Source organism: Mustela lutreola, chromosome 4 (genome assembly GCF_030435805.1).
Source record: "Mustela lutreola isolate mMusLut2 chromosome 4, mMusLut2.pri, whole genome shotgun sequence".
NCBI classification, from domain to species: Eukaryota; Metazoa; Chordata; class Mammalia; order Carnivora; family Mustelidae; genus Mustela; species Mustela lutreola.
In genome coordinates, this window is record NC_081293.1 from 197,097,705 (window position 1) to 197,123,626 (window position 25,922).

Sequence of the window (25,922 nt, forward strand, 5' to 3'; positions counted from 1 at the left end):
GTTTGAGCCCCATGTTGGGTGTGATTTAATTTTTAAAAATCTTAAAAAAAAAAAAAAAAATGATATCCAGACTTCTTGGAAAACCTTTACAAAACTGAATTCTATGAAAATTCAAATTTAAATATGAAAGAACTTAAAAACATTTTTGGATTGCCCTTTCTTTTTTTCAAGTAAGTTCTGTGCCCAATGTGGGGCTTGAACTCAGAGCCACAAAATGGAGAACAGCACCCGCTACTGACTGAGCCAGCCAGGCACCTGTGGATTGCCTTTTAAGAAAAATTGTTCTAGGAATACTGGAGTTGACAGAAAAAAAACTTGATTAAAATTAGGAAGCGAGGGGCGGCTGGGTGCCTCTGTCGGTTAAACATCTCCCTTTGGTTCAGGTCATGATCCCAGGGTCCTAGGATTGAGCCATGTTTTTGTGTGTGTGTGTGTGTGTTCGTTCATGTCCCCCGCCTCAGTGAGGAGCCTGCTTCTCCCTCTCCCTCTGACCTTCCCCTGCTGGTGTGCGCATGCGCGCTCTTTCTCTCTCCCTCTCTCAAATCTTTATTTAAAACCCAAAAACTAGAAAGCGAAATGAATGCTTTTTTTTTTTTTTTTTTTTTTTTTAAAGAGCGCATGAGGGGCGCCTGGGTGGCTCAGTGGGTTAAAGCCTCTGCCTTCGGCTCAGGTCATGATCCCGGGGTCCTGGGATCGAGCCCCACATTGGGCTCTCTGCTCGGCAGGGAGCCTGCTTCCTCCTCTCTCTTTGCCTGCTTCTCTGCCTACTTGTGATCTCTCCCTGTCAAATAAATAAATAAATAATCTTTTTAAAAAATAAAAAAAAAATTAAGAGCGCATGAGCAGGGGAAAGGGCAGAGCGAGCGAGCGAGCGAGAGAGAGAATCCCAAGCAGACTCCATTGTGGAGTTCAGTGCTCGGTTTTATGATCCTGAGATCAAGACCTGAGCTGAAACCAGGAGTTAGGTGCTTAACTGACTGAGCCCCCCAGGTGCCTCATGAATGCTTTTTTTCAAAGGGATACAAGCATTACTGGCTGCTTGTTTATTTGTTCAGTCTTACTGAATACTAGAAATAGATCTAAATCAGCAGATACTGGAATAAACTGATGGAAACAGACAGACAGGTGCAGGTTATGACCCTGTCAGCCACGTTAAATTGAGTGCTTGATCTCAGGATTGAAATGAAATGAAGCTTTGATTATGTTTTTCTTAATTTTGGATTGAGTTGTGATCTTGGGTTTTTAAAAAATCTTTATTTGACTTCTCTAGACTTGATATGCTTTTCATATAATCTGTTTTATTACAGTTTGAAGTAATGTTTTTTTTTTTAATTTATTTTTTTCTAGGCCCTTATGTTAGCTATGGGATATCATGAGAAGGGCAGAGCTTTCCTGAAAAGAAAAGAATATGGAATAGCCTTGCCATGTCTGTTGGATGCTGACAAATATTTCTGGTAGGCACTTTTGTACTTGGTGGTACCCCCCTTAAGGAAGATAGTCCAGGTTATAGCGCTGTCCTCTGCCCGCGCGCGTCAGGCTTCAGCTTTCCGCCCAAGACAGTCGTGTATGTAAAGAGAGTAGTTGCAGTGTAGACCAGTTTGTGAATTATTTTATCTCTTCAGATTGCTCATCTCTTCCCTGTAAGGAATTTCATAAACACACACTTGTTCTATTTGGATAGCCTGCCCGTAGCAGCTCTGTCTGTGCCGAGTTGGCAGCTTGTGCGGTCCGTCCTGCAGTCTCCACCAGCTGGTTCCCCGGGCGGCTTCGATGTGGGTGATCATTCCCAAGTCCATTGCTTCATTAGGGGCTGCAAACAGTGACACCTTATTTTTCCTTCTGCATTTATTGCTGGGATTCTTCTGAAAGGAAGTATTTTTCCTCACTGGTCTTTGGTTACAATGAGGTACAGTTTGTAAAAGAGGAATAAAATGCTTGGTTCTTTCTTCTTATTTTCCCGTTTTCAGAATAAATGAGGTGCTTCCCTTGAATTCCCTGAAGAGGATATCACCAGTGAGGTTTTTCTTTCCTTCTTTTTTTTTCTTTTCTTTTTTTAAATTATCAATATGAACTCAGATTTTAACACACTTGACATTTTTCAGACCTCCGTACTTAAATTGACCATTTGTGCCCAACACGTGGGTCCTGTGCTGCATCTTTTGGACCCGATCCCAGTGGTGGCTGGTGTCCAAAGGTGTTCCAGACTCATCCTGCACATTTCTTGCCCCAGACCAGGAGTCAGCAGTTCCCAGAGGCTCCTGATTCCTCTTGAGAGAAATGGTGCCGAGAGACTATAATCTGGCAGGGGAACTTGAAAAGTAGCCTTGTATTTAAAAATGGTCAAAAGTTAACAACTTTAGGATTATTTTCTTTTCCATTTTGATGAAACCCCAAGATCTACTGTACACCTGAAGCGGATAAATATAAATGTTTATAGTTTGCCAAGCATATTAGCAGCAAGCACCCTTGGGTTTTAAGTGAACAAACCCCAATTTAAACTAACTTAAGCAAAAAAAAAAAAAAAAAAAGAAGGATATTTGGGAAGGAGGCGGCAAATCTGAAATGAGAACAGGGCTGGTTCCTCTCGGGTTTCTCACTCCACTTCTTTGTTCCTGCCTCTGGGCTGCCTTCATTCTGTTCAGCTGAACACGGTGAGGCTCAAAGTTCGGTCCGTCAAATGCAGATGCATTTTTCATTTCCTTCCATAATTGTAATTTTTTATTATGGAAAATTTCAAACATATATAAAAATAAAGACAGGTATAGTGAATGCCTATGCATTTTTTAAATATTTTATTTATTTGACACAGAGAGTGAGCACACAAGCAGGGGTGCAGCAGAGAGTAGGGAGCCCGATGCTGGGCTCGATCCTGGGACCCTGAGATCATGCCCTGAGCACTGACCTGACTGAGCCGTTGAGGTGTCCCTCCTTCAGCAGTTCCTGAGACATGGTTGGTTTTGATTTGTCTCTGTGAGCCTTTGTCAACCTTCTTATCCCAGACAAATCCTCAAAATAATTTTCAGGTCTCCAGGAAGCCCTGAATAAAAATAACTATATTTTCCGTTCACAGTGCGTTACCATGTTCAGTAAGTCGTAGATACTATAACCCAGTCACGGTTGTCAGTGCCTCCGTAGAGAATGACACTTTTCCCCTGTAGCTCTCGTTAGTCAGGCTGACTTATCAGCATCGATCTAGTGAGAGCGCGTCCTCTCCGTGGAGGCCGTCGGCGCGGGCGCAGGTCAGGACGAGGGTGGAGGAGACCGCGGTTCTCTTTCCTTTCCCACCTCCAGGCAAGCTGGCAGGTCTCCCAGGACTTCGTTCCGCATCGTGGGGATGGTGTGTAGGATATGAGCAAGCGCCCTTTCTTCCCCTGTTCACAGTGTCAAGTGGGAGTTCTGCTTTGGCCAAGAGGGATCAAGAGGGACCACATATCCTCTCGCCTCAGACAACGGAAAATTTGGGCAAAGTGTGCAAACACCTCAGTTTTCTGGCAGTATAGGACAGCGATCCCTAAGGCGGGGGAATAAGCGAGGGGAGCCCTGGGACTGTTTCCTGGGGCTGCCTCGGGAGCGGTCGACTGCAGTGCAGGGACAAGAAAGCCAGGTGGGGCCTCCTGCTCTCCCTGGAGTTGCAGAAATGGAGCTGGGGATCCAGGGAGGCCGCAGCGGGAGAGGGGAGAGCAGCCTGGGGCAGCAGGTCCCAGAGCTTCAATAGGTCTCCTTGGAGTATTCTGTTGAGTAACGATCCACACTTGCGTGTGAGGAAACCACCCCAGGCAGGGGAGGTCAGCACCCGAGAGGTGCAGAGAGCAATCTTTAGCGCTCAGAAGGCCAAGAATAATGGCGACGATCAGAGCCAGAACCACAGTGACAAACTTTTTGATTGATCCGGGGACATCACCGGGAGATTTCAGAAGGGTCTTGCCTCCACAGTAGGGCAGGATTATCTCTGAAGGCTGCTGTGGTCCCACCCGACAAAGCTTAAAAACAAGCCTTAAAAGGATCATCTGCATCCCAAAGTAGTATTTATCACAACACAGAAGCAGGCTCCCGTGAGAAGTTAATGGTCAGGCAAAGGTGTAGGGAATACAACCCGTAGTCAAGAATGGAAACAGACCGGAAGTGACACGGACGATGGAAGATAGAATCCGTCCGCTGGGGCATTGAAACAGTTGCTGTAACCGAATTCCGTACGTTCTGGAAGGTAGAGGAAGGACGGGGCATGTTAGATAGACGTGCAACGCCCACCAGAGAACTGCGCGGGCACTGTGGGCACACGAAGCGCATCCCACTGGGTGGGCTTTGGTGCGGACTGGACGGCACTGAAGAAAAGATGGGTCCGTGCGAAGACAGGGCAGTAGAAGTGCTCCAGCAGGAAACTGAGCAAAGACAGACGGACACAACGTCCTGAGGTGGTAGGGCGGTTTCAGGTGACCCGATACGTGGATCACTGTAGTCCCTGAAAAAGGAAGCAGCTGGGCTCCCCCGCAGAATCTTAAGAAATAATAGCCAGAATTTTCCCCAGTTGGTTAAAAACTGTAAACCCCCAGATAAAAGAACCGCAGTGAGCCCCCAGGACCAGAAATAGGAAAAGCATCACCGAGGTGGACTGTGATCCAACTCCTTCAAGCCAGTGATTGAAAATGACTTTAGTCAACCTTTCCTGAAAAAAGAATGGAGATATATAAGCTTACTTGGCCCTTCCTGAAACTGGTACCTTTATTTTACATAAAAATTTTAAAATCATAAGGCAAATAGGATACATTTTGTTAATTGACTTCAGCTCAAGTGGGATTTAATTTTTCTAAAGCTAGACTCAGTAGGCTTTACTTAAATTAATGTTGCTTATTTATTTTAATTAATTTTTTTTAAAGATTTCATTTATTTATTTGACAGAGAGAGATGACAAGCAGGCAGAGAGGCAGGCAGAGAGAGAGGAGGAAGCAGGCTCCCTGCTGAGCAGAGAGCCCGGTACGGGGTTCAATCCCAGGACCCTGAGATCATGACCTGAGCCGAAGGCAGAGGCTTAACCCACTGAGCCACCCAGGCGCCCCTTAGTTAACGTTTTTAACATGAAAACTTACTGATCCTTGAGTGTGAAAGCTATTAAAACCATAGGCCAAGGTAGTAGTAATAGAATTATTCTCTAAGGTACAGTTTTATACAGGGCTTTAACGTTTTTATCTGAGTGACATGATCAGGTTCAAATACAGCCCTAATAATTTCTGAAGTGTTGATTTCATGATCCCTTTTATATAGGGCTCTACCTGAAGAGAAAGTGTTTTTGAAACGAAAAGAACGACATGTCCTTCGCTAGTCTGAGACCTGTGCGTGTTGTTCATGCTGCCTGGTAGTCCCTTCTGAGCTGAGCTTGCACACGTGGTTCTATTTTTACCTGAAATGAGGCAGTTTCTGCCTTGCTCGGCATGCATATTAAACGTGAATGAGCCCACATGCACAGGTAGGGCTTGAAAACTGTGACAAAATGTCCCCTGCTTTCTTAGGGACGGCAGGATCGTCTTCTCTCCTAGAAAATGAGTCTAGAGGGTGCCTGGGTGGCTCAGTGGGTTAAGCCGCTGCCTTCGGCTCAGGTCATGATCTCAGGGTCCTGGGATCGAGTCCCGCGTCGGGCTCTCTGCTCAGCGGGGAGCCTGCTTCCTCCTCTCTCTCTCTGCCTGCCTCTCTGCCTACTTGTGATCTCCCTCTGTCAAATAAATAAATAAAATCTTTAAAAAAAAAAAAAAAAAAGAAAATGAGTCTAGAATGTGAGATCACACCACAGTCCACAGAGTTTTTCCTCGTCCTCAAAGGCAAGTTCTCAGGCTGAGCAGGTGTTTCAGAGACTGTGTCCCCTGCCCAGGCAGGGGCTTGTGTGCGCACGTGTATAAAACACAGTGGGCCCCTTACATGACCTTCGCAGAGAGCAGACACTATGACTGAAGGATGCGACAGATGACCGAAAAGCCCGCTCTGGTGTATTTCTCCTGCACTCAGGAGACTCCCACTTCACGGTGTCCACGACTCCATCACATTTCTTTGGTTTTCCCTTGTTTCTTCCATGTGGATTTTCATAGACAAGGTGGGAAGCTGGAGGGCGCGTGGATTCTGCAGTTTGTACAAGAGCCATCTTCCCTTTAAGAGAAAACCCACGAAAACACAGGCGAGGCCTTTCAAGTTTGTACCGAAGGTTTTCCTTTTTTGTTGACAAAGTTCCAACTTGAGGTCTAGGGATGCATTATGAATTTCTAAAAAGCACCTTTTAAAAGCAGAATAAATAAGCTTGCTGTCCATCTTTGCCAACATTCCTTTGTCTTGTCGTCCCCTTTCTCTGGGGCTGGGGACAGCCACGGAGTAGCATCCAGTCTGTACCCAGCCCCCAGCTCAGCTAAGCATTTAGAGCCTGGCATCTTCTCAGTCGTGTTTCCTCCCCGCTTGACTGTGGTTGCACATGAATGTCTTGTTTTCATCAGGGGAGGCATTCACAGCAAGTGGTGATTTGGGGGGGGGGGTCTTTAAAGCACTAGTTCCCCACTTTGGCTGTACCTTAGAGTCACCTGGGGAGATTTCCAGAACAAAACATCCAGGCGCTGTCTCCAGAGGCTTCTGTTACAGTTTGATGTAGATGGGGTCCCAGCACCAGTGGGGACCAAAGAAAGAAGAAAATTCCTCACTCGCAGCTCATTCTGATTCACAGTCAGGGCTGGAAACCTTTGCTTTAAGCCATGGCCGCCTCAAGTTTGCTGACCTCATGTTTGCTGATGCAGTGACGTCAGTTTTCCACTCCCTGCTGAACCTCGCTCCCAGCGTAGCAAGGGTGTGTGTGTGTGTTAAACCATTATTCCTGAGCCCTAACTGCCTTTTACCCATTGGGAGAATTCGGATGATGAATACGGCTCCCTTCGTAGACACTGGGGTCTGTGCTCTGGAGCAGTCGGTCTTTGGGAATAACAGCAGAACCTGGGGAAGACTTGCAGCGATCCACAAAAAGGTCTTTAACGCTCCTCCTCTGTGACGTCCTTTCCTCTCGCGCCCGCAGCGAGTGTTGCAGGGAGCTGCTGGACACCGTGGACAACTACGCCGTGCTGCAGCTGGACATCGTGTGGTGCTACTTCCGCCTGGAGCAGCTGGAATGCCTTGACGACGCGGAAAAGAAATTAAACTTGGCTCAGAAATGCTTTAAGAATTGTTACGGAGAAAACCACCAGAGACTGGTCCACATAAAAGTATGTTACTCTGATTTCTTTTGTGTATTATTGAGCCCGTTTCTACCATTTGAGTTTATTCCTGATAACAAATGCTGACTGCTGCCAATGGTGATTCGACAGTAGCGTGCGTGGCGCTCGTCCAGCTGTCCTCTCACGGGATTGCGGAACGTGTTGCAGGTTGGGCTGTCACTTCGGTCTGGGCGGGGTGGAGCTGGAAGCCCAAGTTGTCCAGCCCTAGAACCCCGTCGATGATCACCCCGGCCGAGAGAGCTGGTGACTGTGTTCAGTAGAGTTTCATGGAAGATTTAAATGCAGAAAAAGACATTTTGAACGGTAGCCGTGGACACGAGTGAGTCAGAGCTCAAGAGCTGTGATTCGAATAAGGATTTTTCTAAGGGGATTTCCACAAGTCATCAGAATTCGGCTTGGAAATCTCAGAGCAGTGTAAAGCATCCCCGGTTTGGGCTTTGGTCTACTTCCTTACTGACCGGAAGGACCAGGCACCCAGGAGTCCTGGCACCATTTCTTCCCTGATGGCGCGGGGGATGTCCTCGTCCTCTGGGATCTTTACTTTTGCCCTTAGTGGTACGTGAAGATAGAAACGTTTTAGGCGTGCACTTTTGCCCCTGTCAAGATGAAGGGATTTACAAGTGTGAATGTTACAGATCTGTACTTAGAAATAAGACAGTTTTATCCTTCTTCCCCCCAATAATTTTAGGGGAACTGTGGGAAAGAGAAGGTATTGTTTTTAAGACTTTACTTGCTTCAAGGTATCCGAAATTATCACAGTGGAAATGGCGAAGAGGCTCGGGACTATCTCAACAAGGTAAGAAAATGAACACTCCAGAGTTGTAGCCATTGTCACCTGCGTTTTTTTCCTTCCCCAAATATCCAGTATTTCATCAACTCAGTAGTTCGTGACTAGTGAGAACACACATCTGGCCCCCGTGCCCTCTGCCTCACACACGCCGGCACCATACTTGCATCTGTTAGGGTGCGGGTGAGATGCTGTCATGAGGAAACCTCAGAAAGAGGGGGCTTTAACTGGCTGCCGGTGTCCGTGCCTCACCTGGTGGTGAGCCGGGGAGCCGGGGAGCAGCTCCGCCAGCCTGTGTGTAGCCACCCCCGCCCCTCCTGTCAGTCCTCTTCCAGCCAGCAGAGGGGGCAAGAGAGCGAGTGCTGGCCCCCCTCTGGAAGGACCGGAAGTTGGGGCTGTCACTCCTGCTACAGACCGCTGGCCTAGACTTAACCACCTAGCTACACCCACTTGCAGGAGACAGCGAGAAATGCCCCGTGAACAGCTCCCATTCAGGGGATTTTGTTACAAAAACAGAAAAGATCGCAGCTACTTAGCCTGTTTCCTTCTGTTACGTTACCATATACCACATGGGCAGAGTGATGTCTGTATTCTTTTTTAGCTAGTTGATAATAAGCAGAGTTCAGAGTGTTTACCTAAAATCTGACACACCGGGGGCGCCTGGGTGTTTTTTAAGCGTCTGCCTTGGATTCAGGTCATGATCCTGGGGTCCTGGGGTCGAGCCCCGCTCAGTGGGGCTCCCTGGGATCGGGCTCCCTGCTCAGTGGGGAACCTGCTTCTCCCTCTCCCTCTACTTGTGTTCCTTGCTCTCCCTCTCTCTGTGTCAAATTAAAAAATAAAATAAAATCTGACATACCTTAATTCATATCAGGTACAAGCTTATTCTTTCCGGGTTTTAGCTTTGTGTTAAGCTCTAATGTTGTTAAAGTTACAGGGTTCTTGTGTTTTTCTCTTGTCTGTAGGCACGCCAGCTCTTTAAAGAGCTATATATCGATCCATCGAAAGTTCACAATCTGTTGCAGTTGGGGTTTACTGCCCAGGAAGCCCGGCTTGGCCTCAGGGCCTGTGACGGGAACGTGGACCACGCGGCCGCCCACATCAGCAGCCGCAGAGAGGTATCTCAGTGCATTCTCGGCGACCCTGGGTCCCAGCCTTGGCATAGGCGTGAAACTTGAGGCGATAGTAAGCCTATTTGCAAAATGCTATATAGCTCTTGGGTATGAAGGAAGAGAAAGAGATTGTTCTGTGGTAGTTCTAATCACAGGGAGCGCTTTATACTTCTCTATTCAGACTGGGAAGAAGCAGGAGAAACTTGTCCTTTTTAATTGCATTACTTTCCAGGCAGTGCAGTTTCCTTAGTTTTATTCGCTGTGGTGGTGGCCGTAGCTCCCATGTACATGATCCAGGCGGCCTGTCTATGCCTCTCCTCTCTCTCCCCTCACCATGGTAGATTTCTGGAGGTCATGTTCGAGGGGGCTTCGTTTGCCCGTGGAGCCACGGTTACAGTGTGGGATGGCATCCTTAGCCAGAAATGTGAGTCAGGTCCAGGAACAATTAACAGTACGAAAGCAAAGGTACAAAACCACAATCCTACGAAACAAGTACAGATGAGTAGATTAAAAACACTTGAGATTGTGGAGTGGGAGGGCATGGTACCATATCTAATATTGCTAATTTTACAGTAGAAGAGCTGAGTTCCAGACAGAGCGAATGATGGGGTATGGCGAAGTGGGGCCACTGTTGTTCTCTGAGGAGTCGGGGCGGATTTTCTCCCACGTCCCTTCTAGCTGTAAACGCCAGTCATGGAGGTGGCCGCCGCCGCCGTGGCTGCATACCCAGTGTGCCACCCCCGGCCTCTGCCCCGTCTGGTTCTTTCGCCCAGTTTCTAGCGTAAAGGGAAACATCACAAAAATGTTCCTCCCTTGTCTCTACGTGATTACAAGGAGGACGAGCTAGGCATCTGCACTTGAAGGCACAGGGCTCTGAGGCTCCAACTTCATGTCAGATCTGGGTGAGATGAAGCCGGAGTCCCGTGGCTGCTGGCCGGCAGCACCTTTCTGCGTGTGTGAATGTTCTGCACGATTCTTCCAGACTATACGTGGAAGAACTGAAATCGGAAGCAGAGGGTGGGGCAGGGGAAAGGCAGCTTACGCGGCAGTGGGTGCGACTCCCAAGTCAAAATGCAGGCGCTGTGGAGTCACCTCGCTGGCCTGTGTGGCTGTGGAGTGTGCACGGCAGTGGCAGGGTGGGGACGTGGGGCCGCGGCATTGGGACCCTGAGACCATGACCCGAGTCACTTAAGTGACTGAGCCACCAGGCACCCCCAAAATCTGTTTTTTTAAATGAGATTTGTTCTTAAATTCTGCACTCTCCTGATTGGGGTTGGGATGGGAGAGAAGCGGCTAGAACTCTCTGTAGCCCTTCTCAGGCTCTTGCAGCAACAGAAGGCACTTCTGAGCTCAGGGTCAAGAACTGTGGACTTCGGGGCGCCTGGGTGGCTCAGTGGGTTGGGCCGCTGCCTTCGGCTCAGGTCATGATCTCGGAGTCCTGGGATCGAGTCCCGCATCGGGCTCTCTGCTCAGCGGGGAGCCTGCTTCCTCCTCTCTCTCTCTGCCTACTTGTAATCTCTCTCTCTGTCAAATAAATAAATAAAATCTTAAAAAAAAAAAAAAAAAACTGTGGACTTCGATGACCTTTGTTTCCTGACACTGAGCATTCTGGAGGTTTTAAATGGTCTCACAGGGCCTCGGAAGTACGAGGAGTGGCGTGGGTAGATCTCCGTGTTTGGTATCACCCAGGACGCTGCCCCCCCATCGCCCAACCCCCATCCGGACTCCACATGTTAACAAGATCCCTGGGAATTAACCAGGGGCCAAGAAGCCCTCCCAGCCATGCAGGAAGCTCTTCTGCGCCCCCCTGGAAGAGGGCCCGGCAGCGATGAGCTCCCTGTTCTCAGCGGCCTGCTGTGGTGCTGGGTGGTGGCAACCGGGAGGCGCTCCCCTCCAGCCGGGATGGCGGTCTCCGGCTCGCACTGGCCTGCCCCGAGAGCAGTGCCGGGCCCCCTGCCCTCGCAGCCCTCTTGCTGGTGATTCGGGGAGCCGTGTGGAGGGAAGTTCAGCCCCTTCTTTTGTTTTCCACTTTGCCTGGCAACCCCCAGAATCCTACTGAGTGTGGATCGAGCAGGCTTCTTACAAAGTCTCAGTTTCCAGTTCCGTGACTTTGCTGTTTTCCTAAAGGAATTGGCCCAAATAAGGAAAGAGGAAAAAGAGAAGAAAAGACGCCGGCTGGAGAGTATCAACTCTTTGAAAGGAATGGGCTACTCCACGCACGCGGCCAAGCAGGCCCTGTATCAGGCCGCCGGAAACCTGGATGAAGCCCTGAAGGTAGGCCCCCAGCCCTGGCCTGCCCTGAGCGCCCCTGTTTGCGGGTCGGGGGGCCCCTCCTCCGCTTACACTCCTCTCCAGTGTCCTTCCGTGGTGCGTGCAGTCCCGCTTCCCGGGCCATTCTGCTCTGTCCCAGTTTGGATCTAAGGGTCAGGCTCCCGTTCTCGAACCCAGGGACAGAGCCAGAGTGGCGGAGGCCAGGGGGCAGAACTGTGTGTAAGGTTTCCATTTGCAACACCGAGAGTTTAGCAGTGATGTGGAGAATAGTGAGGAAAGTTGTAGGATGGTTTTCTTTTAATTAATGTTCTGTTTGAATATCGCTTTATTTATTGGTTCATTCTGCACATGCTGGCCTCAGGGAGCACACACAGTACTGGGAGACAGAATGCAGAGCAGGACAGACCACCGTGGGGTCGGCACGTGGCGGGCAGAGGGGACGCGGAGCTGTGGAGGAGGACCCGCGCGGGCTGGGCCAACGGGGTGCCTCTCCGGGCAGTGTGGGGGGCGGTTGGCGCAAGGAAGCTGGGAGCTGGGGGGAGCCGCCGGGGCTGTGGCTGCTAGGGCTGGGGCCAGGCGGGCAGGGGTGCCCTTGTCTGCCCTGCTGAGGAGTTTGCTGTGGACCCTGCCTGCAGCGAGGAGCCTGCCCTGCCTTGGCCTTTTATTCCAAGACCGCCGGTCCATTCCTCAGAACTTTCCACAAGGAAATATGTTTATGTTTATGTATTTGTGTGTATATAAGCACACACATTACATATAAATGTATAATTTATAATTAGATTTGAGTATCTAGTGTGGCCTCCTGTGTTGGAACAATATAAAGGCAGGAAGTTCTGACTGGGGGTGGGGCTGATGCGGCTGTGCCCTAGGCTTGACTACACGAGTCGCACTGTGACACATGCCACCAGTCTAGAAGTATTTAAAGGGACGTTCTCCAGAGGGCTTGTAAGGTTGAGAGTAGGTGTTGTGTGGTATGAAAATCCGCGGTCAAAAAGCTCTGCTGTCCTCGACATTTTAAATCTAGCTCGTGACCCTCTCCAAAGAGAAACGACACGGGTCAGCCCTGCAGGGTCCGAGAAACCTTCATCGCCCTGCGCGACCTGTCGGCCCAGGGGCTGAGCTCTGACACAAGGGCTGTTTTCTTGGTGGCCTTCCCCCATCGCCCCCCACCGGCTCTGGTCCCTTCCTGCCTCCTCAGAAGGGACGTTTATCCTGGTCGTCTTGTTCCTCCCCAGACCTCAACTCAGATGCTCTCTTCGCAGGAAGCCTTCTTCGAACGCCGGCAGCCCCCTGCCGCCTGGGCTCGGGGGTCCCTTTTCTCTGCTTCCTTTGCGCCCTTTGCCCGGTGCCCCACAGTGTCCTGCCCTCGACTTGCTGGTGTGTCTGTGGCCGTGTCCGCCCAGCACGGAGTCGGTGAGCAGGTGGGAGCGATGAGTAAATTCCTGTGTGTTTCTAGATTCTTCTCAGTAATCCTCAGATGTGGTGGTTAAATGATTCAGATCCTGAAACCAGCAGCCATCAAGAAAGTCCTTCCCAGGAAAACATCGAGCAGGTAAGCGAGGATGTACCTGTGGCCTCCACCGCAGCTTGCGCCGGGGTGGCCAGGGTGACAAGGCTGGCGGCAGGACGGGGCTCCAGGAGCGACTCAGGCCCTCCTACAGGCCAGCCAGGCTCGCAGCCGTGGTGATGGACGGGAGGAGAGCGGGCGGGCTCCCCTTCGAGAGCAGGAGATAGAGCCGCTGGAAGTTCTCTGTAGACTTGCCTCCTCTCGTGTGCCCCGGGACGTGACACGACTGCTGCTGCTTTCAGCGCGTGTCCCTGCCAGTGACCTCAAAGGATGTCACCGTGGCGCTCTGTCCCCACTTCCCTCCCTGACCAGCGCACCAAGTGTGTAGGGACCACCTCTCTGAAGGCCCCGGTCACCGGGAGGAGCACGTCCCGCCGGCCCACAAGCCCGCTGCCTTTCTGCGAGGACCAGGCTCGGGCGTTTTGGGCACAGGCTTCCTCGATACCTCCCGGGCGGCGCGGGCACACACTGTGCTGCAGGGCGGTGAGGCAGGAGGCCGGTGCCGTGCGCACGCTGGGGATTAGACGCATATTCCCTGGAAGGCTGTTCTCCGTGGCCAGGGGTTGAGCAGGAGTGCTGGACGGGGGTCGGCGCGGTGTAGCCCAGCCCGTGTTCTCCCCTAGCTGGTGTACATGGGCTTCGATGCGGTGGCGGCTAACGCCGCCCTGAGAGTGTTCAGGGGGAACGTGCAGCTGGCGGCCCAGACCCTGGCCCACAACGGGGGGAGTCTTCCTCCAGACTTGCAGCTCGCGGCCGAAGACGCTTCCTCCACGCCGTCCACGTCCCCTTCCGACTCCGCAGGTAGGTCTGGCTCTCAGAGCTGGGAGATTGGCAGGCCGCATGCTAAGCGGGGGGGCGGCCACAGGTGTGGCCAGGGCCCTGGGGACGGGGGTCAGCTCCGTTGTTCTGTGGCATGTCCTCCCTCTGTTCTCCCCCGTCAGCTGTGACCACACTACTGCGTTGCAGGTACCTCTAGTGCCTCAACAGATGAAGATATGGAGACAGAAGCCGTCAATGAAATATTGGAAGATATTCCGGAACACGAAGAAGATTACCTTGACTCAACTCTGGAAGACGAAGAAATAATTATTGCAGAGTACTTATCCTATGTAGAAAACATAAAGTCGGCAACAAGGAAAAACTGAATAATGAGCAGAAATACATACTGAGTTTCTGCTTATAAAGTCTATCATTGTGAAAAGTCGAACGCAGGTCTTTTTTTCCTTCTTGTATCTGATTTTGCTGCAGGGATGCTTCCTCCCTGGGTGTAGGAGGGGCAGCGGGGAGCAGGGGCTGCTGTGAGGGTGAGGCGGGCCGGGGAGGGACAGGTGCGTGTTCCTAATGCTGAGCCTGGGGAAGTCGCTGCCTCTGGCCTGGTCCTCCTCCTCCCGGCAGCCTTCTGGCCTTCAGATGCTGCAGCCCTAACCGGGTTTTCTCTGCTTGGTCTTCTCTGGTTTCTTTTGACCAAGGAATGGGAAGGGCAGTTACTTCTGGAGTGTAGGTGGCCCCTGGGGAGGGTCTCCGGGAGGAGCTAATGGGGGGGAGCACCCATCCATCTCTTCACTTTGCCGGCGCTCCTGCCCCACCGAGCTCACTGCTGGCTTCCCTGCCTCCTGCGCTGCAGCTCTGCCTGCCTGCTTTGGCCTCGCCGGCCCCTCCCTGACATGTCCTTTCAATCTTCAACCATTCCAAGCTCTCTGGGGGCCGAGGATGAGGGATCAGCTACAGTAGCTGTACCAGACAGTGGCAGGCTGGATGTCCATGTTCTACACGCTTAGTTTAGTAACGTGTATTTGAAATTCAAGGTTGAAGTGAAGAATTTATATCTTTTCAAAATTCTTTACAAAAATAAAATCTTTCATTAAATGGGGAAATCTTAAATGCTAACCAAAGCAATTAATTTTTAATCATCATTTCCAGACGCTGTACTGTCATATGAAGCTCACTGCTCACTGAGATAGCTATCTGAGATTAAGATCTATTTTCTCCAGGTTTGTGGGGGGTTTTGGGTATACCTGTGTCACATTACTAATTTCTGAAGACATAGTTAGCCTCTTTTTTTTTTTTTTTTTTTTTAAAGATTTTATTTATTTATTTGTCATAGAGAGAGAAGCGAGAGCAAGCACAGGCAGACAGAGTGGCAGGCAGAGGCAGAGGGAGAAGCAGGCTCCCCGCCAAGCAAGGAGCCCGATGTGGGACTCGATCCCAGGACGCTGGGATCATGACCTGAGCCGAAGGCAGCTGCTTAACCAACTGAGCCACCCAGGCGTCCCCGTAGTTAGCCTCTTAATGGCCCAAGTAAGCACTCCAACTGCGCCAAACGTCACTCTGGAGATGGGAGTGACATGAGAGCCGGGTCCAGTCCCAGGACACAGCTGGCAGCAGCAGTGTGCTGGATCAGGTGCCAGATATGTCCCTGATCCTCCTCCTGTCCTCCAGAGGTCGCGGGAAGCTCCTGCGATGGAGGGTAGGTGGCCCTGTTGCCAGGGCCGAGGGCCGGCTGAAATGCTGTGACTTTTCCACTATTCCTTTTCATAAAGCCTTAACAGGCAGCCCAGTTTCAATGGGTGAGAATCTTTTCTGTTGACGTTTACAATGAACGATCCACGTGGAAATGAAAGGTGGAAAACATACTCAAAAATCATCAGCCTGACTTTGCAGTAAGTTCCTCACACTCCTCAAGTGTTCTAAGTAGGGAGCGCGCCAGGGCCGTCTCGAGCCTTGTTGAGATCCAAGGTGTTTGCTGCACGGGGTTCTGCGAAGAAATCACAGCTGGCTCTCATGAAAGATGAACGTGGAAAGCAGAGCTGGAGCTGGTGGTGGGGAAGGAGCCCGCGCAGGAGGGGACGGGGTTTTGCGCCCTTGGTGTTGAAGTGGCTGACGATTGAGGTGATGAGGGGGTCTCTCCCGGACCGTGTCATCCTCGGATTTCAGGCCTGAATCGCAGCTTCTGGCTAAGCAGTTACTGTCCTGGCCTTGGGCCAGGCATGGCTTCGAGCTCCCAGATGCGTTCTTAGTGATCCTGGAAAGGCTAGAATGCAGAAGCTCCCCAGCAGGGCTCTGACCTCGCTTCGTGGGCGCCCGAAGAAACACCGAGAGGCCAGCTCTCACGTAAGGAGGGCTGCCCGTCCCACGTCGGGAGGCAGGTTCTGGTCCTGGCTTTGCCTCCAGCTGCTGTGTGAAAGTGGGCAGTGACGGAGTGCCATTCCCGGCTCCGGAGGGCAGGAGAAGCAGCAGAGGGTATTCGTGATGAAAATGTCCCCATGTAAACGGGACTGTGCTGAGGCTGGAGGAGTCCCAGAGGACATGGGCCTTGGAGGGGCTCTCCTTGGAGAGTCCGAGAAGAAAGGAGAACATTCCAGACCTGGGACCAATGAGGATGTAATAGTTGGTATAGGACAGGCCGAGTGTGCTGTATCCATGAGGTCAGGGCTGTTCTAGGCCCACCAGACGGTGGGGTGGGGCAGAGGATGAGGCAGGAAGGACCGCCAGTCCAACTGCAGAGCGCCCTGAAAGGCAGGCAGGGGTCTGGACTGCAGTGGCCGGACACGCAGGCCCTCACAGGACTCCGAGCAGGAGTGAGACGCTGGCGTCTCTTCACATCCGATGTCGATCCCTCTCATGAAATTCCGGGAGCTCTGGGCTTTGGTGACCCTCTGCTGCCTGTCCCTGCCCATATGTCCTCCCTCCCCACCCCACCTCAATCCGGCCCTATTTATCAAAGGCAAAGAATACCTGGTCATCTGGTCTTAACATCATCAACATCTAACAGAGCCTTGTGTGCTGGAGAAATAAATATTACCCAAATGCACTCTGCTATATAACTACCCAAAAGACAAATAAACAAAAAACCCAACCCCAACCCCCAGGGGCGCCTGGGTGGCTCAATAGGTTAAAGCCTCTGCCTTCCGCTCAGGTCATGATCTCAGGGTCCTGGGATCCAGTCCCCCATCAGGCTCTCTGCTCAGCGGGGAGCCTGCTTCCTCCCCTCTCTCTCTGCCTGCCTCTCTGCCTACTTGTGATCTCTGTCAAATAAATAAAATCTTTATAAAAAACAAAAACAAAATCCCACCAGGTTTCCATTTCCTACTCTGTCCAGGGGAGGCAGGCGGGAGAACAGATTATCTAGCAGCTCCTGTGTCCCGATCCACCCCGGGGCTCTTTCCCGGGTGTGTCCGAGCCCCTGTGTCTGTCTCTGGTACGCTTGGAGGGGACGGGGTATCAGAGGTGGCGGAGGGTGACAGGAGAGGCAGGAAAGCTCAGCGCCTGCGCGCGTCCGGGAGCGGCTGGTTACTCCAGCCGCCCCTCTGCGGGCTCAGCGCAAATCCGGGCACCAGTACTCGAGGTGGTCCCGGTGCCGGCGCTCCCTGGGCTGCCCTCCGCTCCCGGGCAGCCCCGCCGGTGGCCATGGCCCTGCAGCCGCAGCTGTGGGCGCCGCAGACCCGCGCGAGGCCCAGCCCCAGGACGCTACCGCGCCTGCTTCTCCCCCGCCAGCCTCCCTTCCTGGCGAGGCCCCCGCGTTCCCGGGGTGTGGCCTAGCGCGCAGTCACGAAGGTAGGCGTCCCTTCCTACCGCCCCAGGTGCCCATCGCGTACCTATTCGGGCTTGAGGGGGAGGGCCCCATCCGTCAGGCCTGGACCTGCACCCCCCACCCCCAGAGCGCGACGCGGACGCACTAGCTCTCGGTGAGCGCAGTGCACGGTCCGCTCCTCCGCACCAGAGGCTCCCGGCCTCCGCCAGATGCCGAGCCCTCGACCGCAGACACCGCCCCGCGGCTTCTCCTCCCGCCCCAGCCGAGGGCTGGCAGCGCGCCCCCTTCAGGTGACGAGGTGCAGCTGGGGGCGGCTCCCCTCGGGGCCTCTCCGGAGCCCCGGCCCCACCTCCCCCAGGAAGCCCCTCCAGCTTCTCCGCTGAGGGATGGCCCACCCCTTCCCCGCGTCCCGCGTCGGGCGCACGCGCTGCGCACGCGACCGGCAGGCGACTGCCGGGGCCTTTGAACTCCAGACCCAGACGGGGCGGCGGGAAGCCCTCCTCGGTTCCGGCCGACTTGGGGGCTTCAGAGCAGGGGTGACGGCTCCCCGATGTCACTGTCACAGGACGAAGCGCCTCTCCCATGGCCACTCCCCATACGAGTGACACCAAGGGTCATCGGGCCGCAGCCCCTCAGTGCCCCCTCGAGGAGAGGCAGGCCCGGGCGGGTGTGCGAAGCCCCGGTTCCGGGAACCCCTCCTCCCTCCGACGGGCCGCTGAGTTTGCAGAACAAAAGACATATTCCAGAGCGCGTGGAAGGACGTGTATTTCGGTTCTTCACCAGCGTCCTCAGGACAATCTGCCAAACTTAATGACAGCTGCTGCTGGGCTCTTTGAAGAAGTCCCGTTTCCCCCCAGGATGGGTTTAGCTTCTGGGGACCTCAGGCCCTGGGGGCTGTGGGGCCGCAGACCCTGGGTCGGGAGGGTCCCGCTGGGCCAGGTGCAGACCCGAGAGCGGGGCCGCTCTGCTGGGGGTGGCGGGGATGGAGGCGTGGTCCCCGAGGGCGAGCACGGTCGCCGTCCACGGGACGGGACGGGGCTTCAGAATCCACGGACACCGAGGCGGGGCAGAGTCGGGGCGCTCAGGCGGGCTGCAGGGGCGCGGCGGCGCAGCCCACCTTGTTGCTGAAGAGGCGGGAGCGGCTGCGCGCGGGGGCGGCGGGGCGCGGCGGCGGCGCGCACGGGAGGCCGCGCACATCCCAGAGGCGCAGCGCGCCGTCGTGCGACGCCGTGTACAGCACCTGTTCGTGCACCTGCGGGCGCGGGGCGGCGCGTGGGGCGGCGCTGCGGGGGCGCCCGGGCCGCCCTCCCCTCCGCAGGGCCCGCAGCTTCGCTCGCGGGCGCGAACGGCACCTACCTAAGCCGAGGGCCGGCGGCCTCTCCGCCGGGGGCCTCGGGGTGCGGCGGGCGGCCTTCCCTCCCCGCCGAGGCAGAGCCCGGGGGCGGCGCGAGCGCCTACCTGGATGCAGTTGATGACGAAGGCGTGGCCGCGGAACACCCTCTGCAGCGCTCCGGACTGGGCGTCGAAGGCGCGCGCGCGGGCGTCCCCGCTGCCCGTGAACACTGTGAACACAGGGCGCCGCTGGGCCTGGGCAGGGGTGCGGCGGGGCGGGCCCGGGCCCCTCCGCCCGCCTCACCGGGAGGTCATAAGGTTCAAACGGGAACTAGCGGGAGCCCCTTGCAAGGAAGGAGGCGGCACCTTCATTCTGCTGCTACCGGCCTGGGAACTCGGGGGATCACCCACCTCCCCGTGCTCTGCAGGACCTCGGCTGCCCTCTCCCGCCCGGGCTCCTGTCCCTCCTGAGTACCACCTCCGCCCAGGTGCCCTCGCTCAGACTGTTTGGTGGAAGCCTTTGGTGAGGCCTGCTTCCCTGCTCTAAAGCCACTGCCTTGGGGTGGGGTCGGGGTGGGGGGGGGAAGTCATCTACCCCCCCCCCCCCAACATCTGAGTTGCCTACTGGGACAAGGACCAACTAGAAATTTGTTCCTTCCTCTCCTCAGTAATGACCTTGGCCCTCCAAACAGAGCCTAGACCCTCTGGCGTTCGCTAGAGCGCCCCTGCCCAACCTCTCCACGGCAAGGGCCAGGATTTGGCCTTCCTTGCGCCTTTTCCTACGTTAGAGCTTAGTTCAAGAGTTCTCAGACTCCGTAAGCACCTGAGTCACCTGGATGGCGGTTAAGGCAGATTGCTGAGCCCACCTGAGTTTCTGTCTTAGGAGGTCTGGGGCGGGGCCTGCGAGCCTCCTTGCCTAACCAGTTCCAGCTGCCGCTGATTCTGCGGATCAGGGACCACACTGAGTGCTGACCACAAGAACTCCGGTGTCTACTTATGGTCCCAGCCTGCGCTCTCCCAGAAATGACCCTGACGCTAGGATTGGAGTTCAAGTACTTCATCTGGCCTAGCATTCCACCAAGTGGGGAGAGAAACAGGAAGGATGTCCATACAGGCGAATTAGTGAGCAGGTGACTGCAGGGGGACCCCTCGGAGAAAGTGCAGACCACGTCTCAGAGCCGGAGCCCTGGGAGAGGGGGGCAGGTCATTGGTTGAGGGCCTCTCTTTGGGGTGTCAGCTCCTCCAACCTGCTCCTCACAGGAAAACACTCTAGGGCAGAGAACCTGAGGGGCGGCAGAGAGAAGTGCCCCTGGTGTGGTCCCCACAGCAACTACCGCACCCACCCAGCAGCCTGAGCAAGCTATGGGGGATCCCTAGCCTCAGGGATGTCTTCTTTACCCGGATTACTGCTTCACCTGCCTATTCCCAGCCTTGCTGCTGAAGCTACTGGTGAATATGTCTCTAGAGGGGGAGTTTCCTTCCTGGGTCTCTTCTGTTCCTTTCCTGCTTCCCCTACCCCAACCCAGTGTGGCTTCTGGGTGTCCAGTGGAGGGGAAGAGGGTCAGGAATTAAGTCCTATCACTCCCACAGCCTGTTGGCAATGGCCAGGACCAGTTTCCTTTATAGTGGGCAGCAGGTGGGGTCTATCCCAGCTGCTGCCAAGGGGTGGCGCTCTGGGCGACTTTAATCTTTTTAAACCAGAGGTCCTGACTTGGGAGCAGAGCCAGAATCACACTTAACATTAACAGGCTTGGACCCAGGAAGAAGGAAAAAATAATTTTCCCGTGTCAGACACCTAAATCCCGAGGGTATCTCAAGCTCTATTTTCAGAGATCCACATTCTATCTTCATTTAACACCCGTGCTGTGAAGTCAACTTGAATTTTGTGCTGCATCTCCCCCACACCCATCTGCTCCTTCAGTGTGAGTGAGTGTGTGTGTGTGTGTGTGTGTGTGAGAGAGAGAGAGAGAGAGAGAGAGAGAACAGAGCAGGGACGGGGGGCAATAGCAAAACGTAATGCTGGGCATTGTTTTGGGAAAGAGATGTTCAGGAACCTGGAAGCCCCACTCTCATGTAGGTATGGTGAGGTGTGTGGGGGTGGGGGGAGTGCTTTCTGGAGCAGTGTCTGTCTTCTGGGTGTGTCTAGGGTGTGCACATGAGCCAGGCCTCAGGGAAGAGCCAGCAAAGCTTAGGTGTGTCAGTTTGAGAACTGTGGGACAAAGAGCTTGTTGCCTATCCAATATGCCATTCTGCCCTTCTTTCTTTCCAAAATAACCTGATTAAAGTTGGCAGCAATATCCCCAGATAAGAGATTTTATTATTCAGTCTCTCTTTCAGGCAGCAAAGAGATGTATGCCAAGTCTTTGGGTAGAGCTTCCAAGAAAGATCTTTAAAGAGACCCACTCAACTAAGAGACACATCGTTTTACCTTTCCTTCTTCTTCCTGTCTGCCTAAAACGTGATATGATGGCTGGAGCTTCAGCAGCTACATTAAACTATGAGGCCCCCTAAAAGATAGAAGACGTATACTAAGAGCTATAAAGCAAAGTGATCAAAGGAAACTGGGTGCCTGGTAACTTTGTGGAACCATCCATTCCTGCCTGCACCGCCAGCCTCAGAAATTCTATCTGAGAAAAATAAACCACTGTTTCATTCAAGGCACTGTTATCTGGGCTTTCTGCTATCTGTAGCCAAATGTAATGCCAGGTGAAGCCAAACCCACGTGGCTCTTCAGTCTGGCGGGAATGTGTCCCTGAGATGCGCTTATCCCTGGGGCTCCTAAGCATTTGGGCTGTAATTTGTTAATAACCCTGGGGCGGGGGTGCCTGGATGACTCGGTCGGTTAAGCGTCTGTCCTTGACTCAGGTCAGGATCCCAGGGTCCTCTCTGCTCAGGGGAGCCTGCTTCTCCCTCTCCCCCTGCTGCTTCCTCTGCTTGTGCTCTCTCGATGCTGACCACCCCAAAGGGCCGCTGAGGCTCAGGAGGGAAGAAGTAAGAAGTAGGGCGCAGAAGCCCCGAAGGGCCCCGAGGGCGGGAGGATCTGGTGGGGGCGAGGCGTGAAGGGCGGAGGCAGCGCAGGCGGGTGGGAGCAGCGTGGGGCCGGGCAGGAGTCACTTACAGGTGCCCGCGTGGTATCTGAGGGCGCTCACGCTGTGCCGGTGCGCCGCAAACGTGCGCACGCACTCCCCGGTGTCTGCCAGCCAGCACTTGACCGTCCTGTCGGCGCTGCCCGAGTACACGTGCCGGTTCACCAGCTGGGGGAGGAGGAGGGAGGGCGGCGCTGGGCCGGGGCTGCTGCCGCAGCAGGTGACTCGGATCCCCCAGACCACTCCGTGTGGTGGGCGAGGGGCGCGTGCCCGTCTCACTGGGAACCGTGGACGAGCGGAGAAGACCCTGCCGGGGGAACCCACCCAACGGCCCACCCGAGAATCCTGCCGCTTTGCCCCCGGCCACGGCCCCGACGGCTCCCCCGCACCGAGAGAGAAGCATCGTGTCAGAGCCTTCCCGTGGCCGGCGGGAGAAGGCCTGGGGGCGCTCGGCGCGCTAGGAGCAAGCGCCACAGAATGTTCCTGCGTGTCGTGTCGTTACTGTCGGCAGCGTCTCTTGTCCGCAGCTGCTGGGGAAGAACCGTCCGTGCCTGAAAGTTTCCTGGGAATCCGCCTGTAGCTATGGCCCGGCTGCACCAGCGGTTCCCTCCATCATCCCTGCGGAGGACAGGGCTCCCGGGGCTGCCCTGGTGGGGAGGGAGGAGCCTGCCCCAGCTGACCAGAGTGGCTTTCACACCCCTGCTGGGTGTCACAGGAGAGAAGGCAAGGGTCTGGGAGAGAAGGGATGCGGTGTCGGAGGCCCTTTGCAGGAGCTCCCCTGGCCGAGGCAGACCAGTCCGAGCCCATGGGAAGGGCAAAGACTACTAAAATAATTCTGCAGATTCATCTAGACCAAATCCCGGCAGCCAAGAGAGTCCCCACCCAGCCCCTCTGGTTAGCAGCGAAGCAGAGGAGAACTGGAAGCCGGGCACGGAGGGCGGCTGGGAGCCCTGGAGAGCCATTTGTGCCGGTGCTGGGGCCCAGCAACCCCTGAAGCCTTAGGAAAGAGGAGGCCCTTCAGCTGGGGCACCAGGCGGCAGGCCTGGAGGCAGCACAGACTGGCCCCCGGCATCCTTACCATGGCCCCCGCCTTCCTACCTCGAGCACACACCCGCCCAACGACAGCCACACTCTGGGCCCCTTTGCACTCCAGGGCCCGCGGCTGCCCCAGTTTTCCCCTATGAGTTCCTGGAGGACAGGGCTCTGACCAGTCCAGATTATATTTCCACCCCAGCCACAGCCCAGGTCAGACTTGGCTTTAGGTCATTCACTCCTGTCCCCGTGTGTCCTGACCGTCCCCAACAACCATCACTTTAGAGGCAGCCTCAAAGCCTCCAGGGACCACGCTTCCCCAACTTCCCACTGAGACTCACAGACCTGAAATTAAGGGAACTGGTGAGTGTGGCCTGTGGGCTGGAGGTCCCCGTGGGCCCCTGGGCCTCTCTGTGCCACTGAGTCCCCGTAAGGGGGGCCCTAAGCTTCCATGGCGGCTGTGGCAACGGGACGATGCCTCCTGCTCACCACACAGTGCGTCCCAAGAACGCGGGGCCTGTCGCACTGTGTTTACAAGTGACCAAGAAGCTCCATTTCAAAGTACAAATCACGAGTCCAGAGGCCCAGGATAAGCTCTAAGCATGTTGTCCTTGGCTGCCTCAAACCTCACTGTTCACTTTGGCTGCTTTCCTATGAGGACGTCCACGGGGAACAGCCGGGCAGCTTGGGGAGGCCAGAGGAGGCCCGAGGCACATGAGAAAGCACACAGACCCTGACGGGGGCATGTCACAGAGGACAGGACCTGCAAGACTTCCTCAGCCAAGACAGCTCTGGGGGCCCAGGGCTCAGGGGCCATCTCCCTGCTGTGCAATCCATCCAAGCAGGCCTGGGGCTCTGCTGTGGAGGCCCCTGGGGCGCGGGCCTCTCCCTGCTCAGCTCCCGGCCACAGATGCTCTCGGGGCAGGGGATGAAGCTGCCGGGCCAGGCTGCCGAGCACAGGTGGGCTCCAGACATCCCGCCTCAGGGGAGAGACTGCGGGAGGGGGTTCCCCCAGCCCAGCAGGGTGCAGGCCCCATCACACCTTTCTATGCTGCCCCTCAGCAGCTGTGAGGCCGTGGACAAGTTGCTCACCCCCTCTGAGCCTCTCACGTGTACAATGAGCACCTATAAGCACAGGCAGCATCGGCTGGATGGCCAACCACAGCGCAAGCTACCAGGCACCCGAGGGGCTCACGTCTGGGTCACACCCACTGCTAGTCCGTGGAGCCCTCACAACCACCAGGGGTGGGCCCGATTTCACGCTCAGAATCCCTGATCCAAAACCCTGGAGCCAGATGTATTTCAGGAGTTTGGGGATTTGAGCAACACCCTCGTGTTTCTACAGCAAAGGAATGCCTAGTCCCAGGAAATGGGACCAAGTGAGCTCCAGCGAGCTTCCTATCTGTGCGGGCCAGGCTTCGCCGCCAAGGACGTTTTTGTGCCAAGCCTTTAAAAAAAAACCCAATTTCATGTTGTAGAACTTTTGGATGGAGGAATGAGGGACCAGCGTTTCTGGGTAGACATAACCTTCCCTTAACATGTAAAAAAACCAGAATTCCTATGTTGACAATAGCTGTGACCCTCGTATCCGTGAGGGCGGGTGTGTTTGGAGACAGGGTCTTTAAGGACGTAGTTAAGTTAAAATGAGGTCACAGGGGTGGGGCCTAATCCATAGTCCTTATAGGAAGAGGACACCTGGATGCGGAGGGTGGACAGGGACAATGCCATGAGAAGACGCCCAGCTACACGCCGACCCCCGGGTCTCAGGCTTGCAGCCCCAGAGCGGTGAGACCATCTGTCTCTGTCATGTCCACTGTCCCTGACTGCAGTACTCTGTTCCTCGGCCCAAGCTAACTAGGACTCGGGGGAGGGTGGTGGCTCAGAAGGCCACCCGGGGGCCTCCCTCATAAGACAGGCGAGGGCCAGGCAGATCTCACCTCCAGACAGATGACAGAGCCCTGGTGCTCCCTGAACACCCTCAGCTGCTCCCCGCTCAGGATGTCCCAGGCGCGGATTGTGGCGTCGGTGCTGCCGGTGAAGGCGGTGTGACTGGGCGTGTCCAGCACAAGGCAGAGCACGGCTCCCGTGTGGCCCCGCAGCGTCTGGTGGCAGCAGCCGCTGGCCACCTGCCACACCTTGGCCGTGCCATCCGTGCTGCCCGTCACCAGGAGCCCCCCAACCTCCTCGGCACAGGGAGCCCCGGGCAGGTCCCAGGGCGCGGAGTAGGCTAGGGTCAGCACGCAGTTGCGGTGGCCTCGGAACTCCTGAGCCACCTGTCCCTTGTCCACGCTCCAGGCTCGGGCTGTGCGGTCGTAGGAGCTGCTGAAGAGCTGGTTGTTGGCGACCAGGATCCTGGTGGGAAGAGGGAGAGGGCAGAGGTCAGAGCATGCAGGGCTAAGGGGCAGCGGTCAGAGCATGCGGGGCTAAGGGGCAGGGGTCAGAGCATGCAGGGCTAAGGGGCAGGGGTCAAACTTCGTAGGGCTTAGGGCAGGGGTCAGACCACACAGGGGTGCCTAACAGGCCGTCAGGAGGGCCCTTTGTCTGGTGTCCTCTGTGTTCAGTGAGCCGGGAGAACCTCATGTGGGTGGAGCGGAGCTCTGTTTGCACCCATGGGGAGAGGAGAGGCTCCCGGGGCAGCAAATACTCAGGACTTTCAGTCTCACTTCGGTGAACACTAAGAACTTCTTCCCAGGAAATACACGTTTGTCTTCACTATAGAACTTTGCTTAACATCAAAGACTCTGTTCACACACCCGTGTTAAGAAGCCCTGAGCCCCCCGCCCTCCGCACCCCCTGGAGCCCACAAAGGGGCGGGACAGCTGCACTGGGCATGTGTCACAAGTGTGGGGACAGAGCAGTTGATTCCCTGGGCACAGGCTACTCAGTAACGCAATCCAGCGGCTAAGCAAGACTTAGTGTCTACCCAGCATGGTCCATTTGGGACCCCGACCCCTCAGACATGGGGCACGTGG

At 54.9% G+C, this 25,922-nt stretch overlaps 2 protein-coding genes across 10 annotated transcripts in view; one reads left to right on the forward strand and one right to left on the reverse strand.

Moving 5' to 3' along the window:
- NUB1 (negative regulator of ubiquitin like proteins 1) overlaps positions 1–14,176 on the forward strand; it is a 28,127-nt gene extending 13,951 nt beyond the window's left edge. For all 4 annotated transcript variants that reach the window (XM_059172287.1, XM_059172288.1, XM_059172290.1 and 1 more), the window contains exons 8-15: positions 1,348–1,454; positions 7,037–7,223; positions 7,924–8,031; positions 8,985–9,137; positions 11,259–11,405; positions 12,859–12,954; positions 13,593–13,770; positions 13,936–14,176. In XM_059172287.1, coding sequence (XP_059028270.1) covers positions 1,348–1,454; positions 7,037–7,223; positions 7,924–8,031; positions 8,985–9,137; positions 11,259–11,405; positions 12,859–12,954; positions 13,593–13,770; positions 13,936–14,114 — 1,155 coding nt within the window. In that variant the 3' untranslated portion in view covers positions 14,115–14,176. The remainder of the gene's footprint in view (positions 1–1,347; positions 1,455–7,036; positions 7,224–7,923; positions 8,032–8,984; positions 9,138–11,258; positions 11,406–12,858; positions 12,955–13,592; positions 13,771–13,935) is intronic.
- WDR86 (WD repeat domain 86) overlaps positions 6,504–25,922 on the reverse strand; it is a 31,463-nt gene continuing 12,044 nt past the window's right edge. For 2 of the 6 annotated variants that reach the window (XM_059172292.1, XM_059172291.1), the window contains exons 4-7: positions 24,888–25,302; positions 21,951–22,086; positions 18,959–19,062; positions 14,316–16,333 (exon numbers count right to left, since the gene is read on the reverse strand). In XM_059172292.1, coding sequence (XP_059028275.1) covers positions 16,001–16,333; positions 18,959–19,062; positions 21,951–22,086; positions 24,888–25,302 — 988 coding nt within the window. In that variant the 3' untranslated portion in view covers positions 14,316–16,000. The other 4 variants (XR_009353039.1, XM_059172294.1, XM_059172293.1 and 1 more) reach the window with 4 other exon arrangements.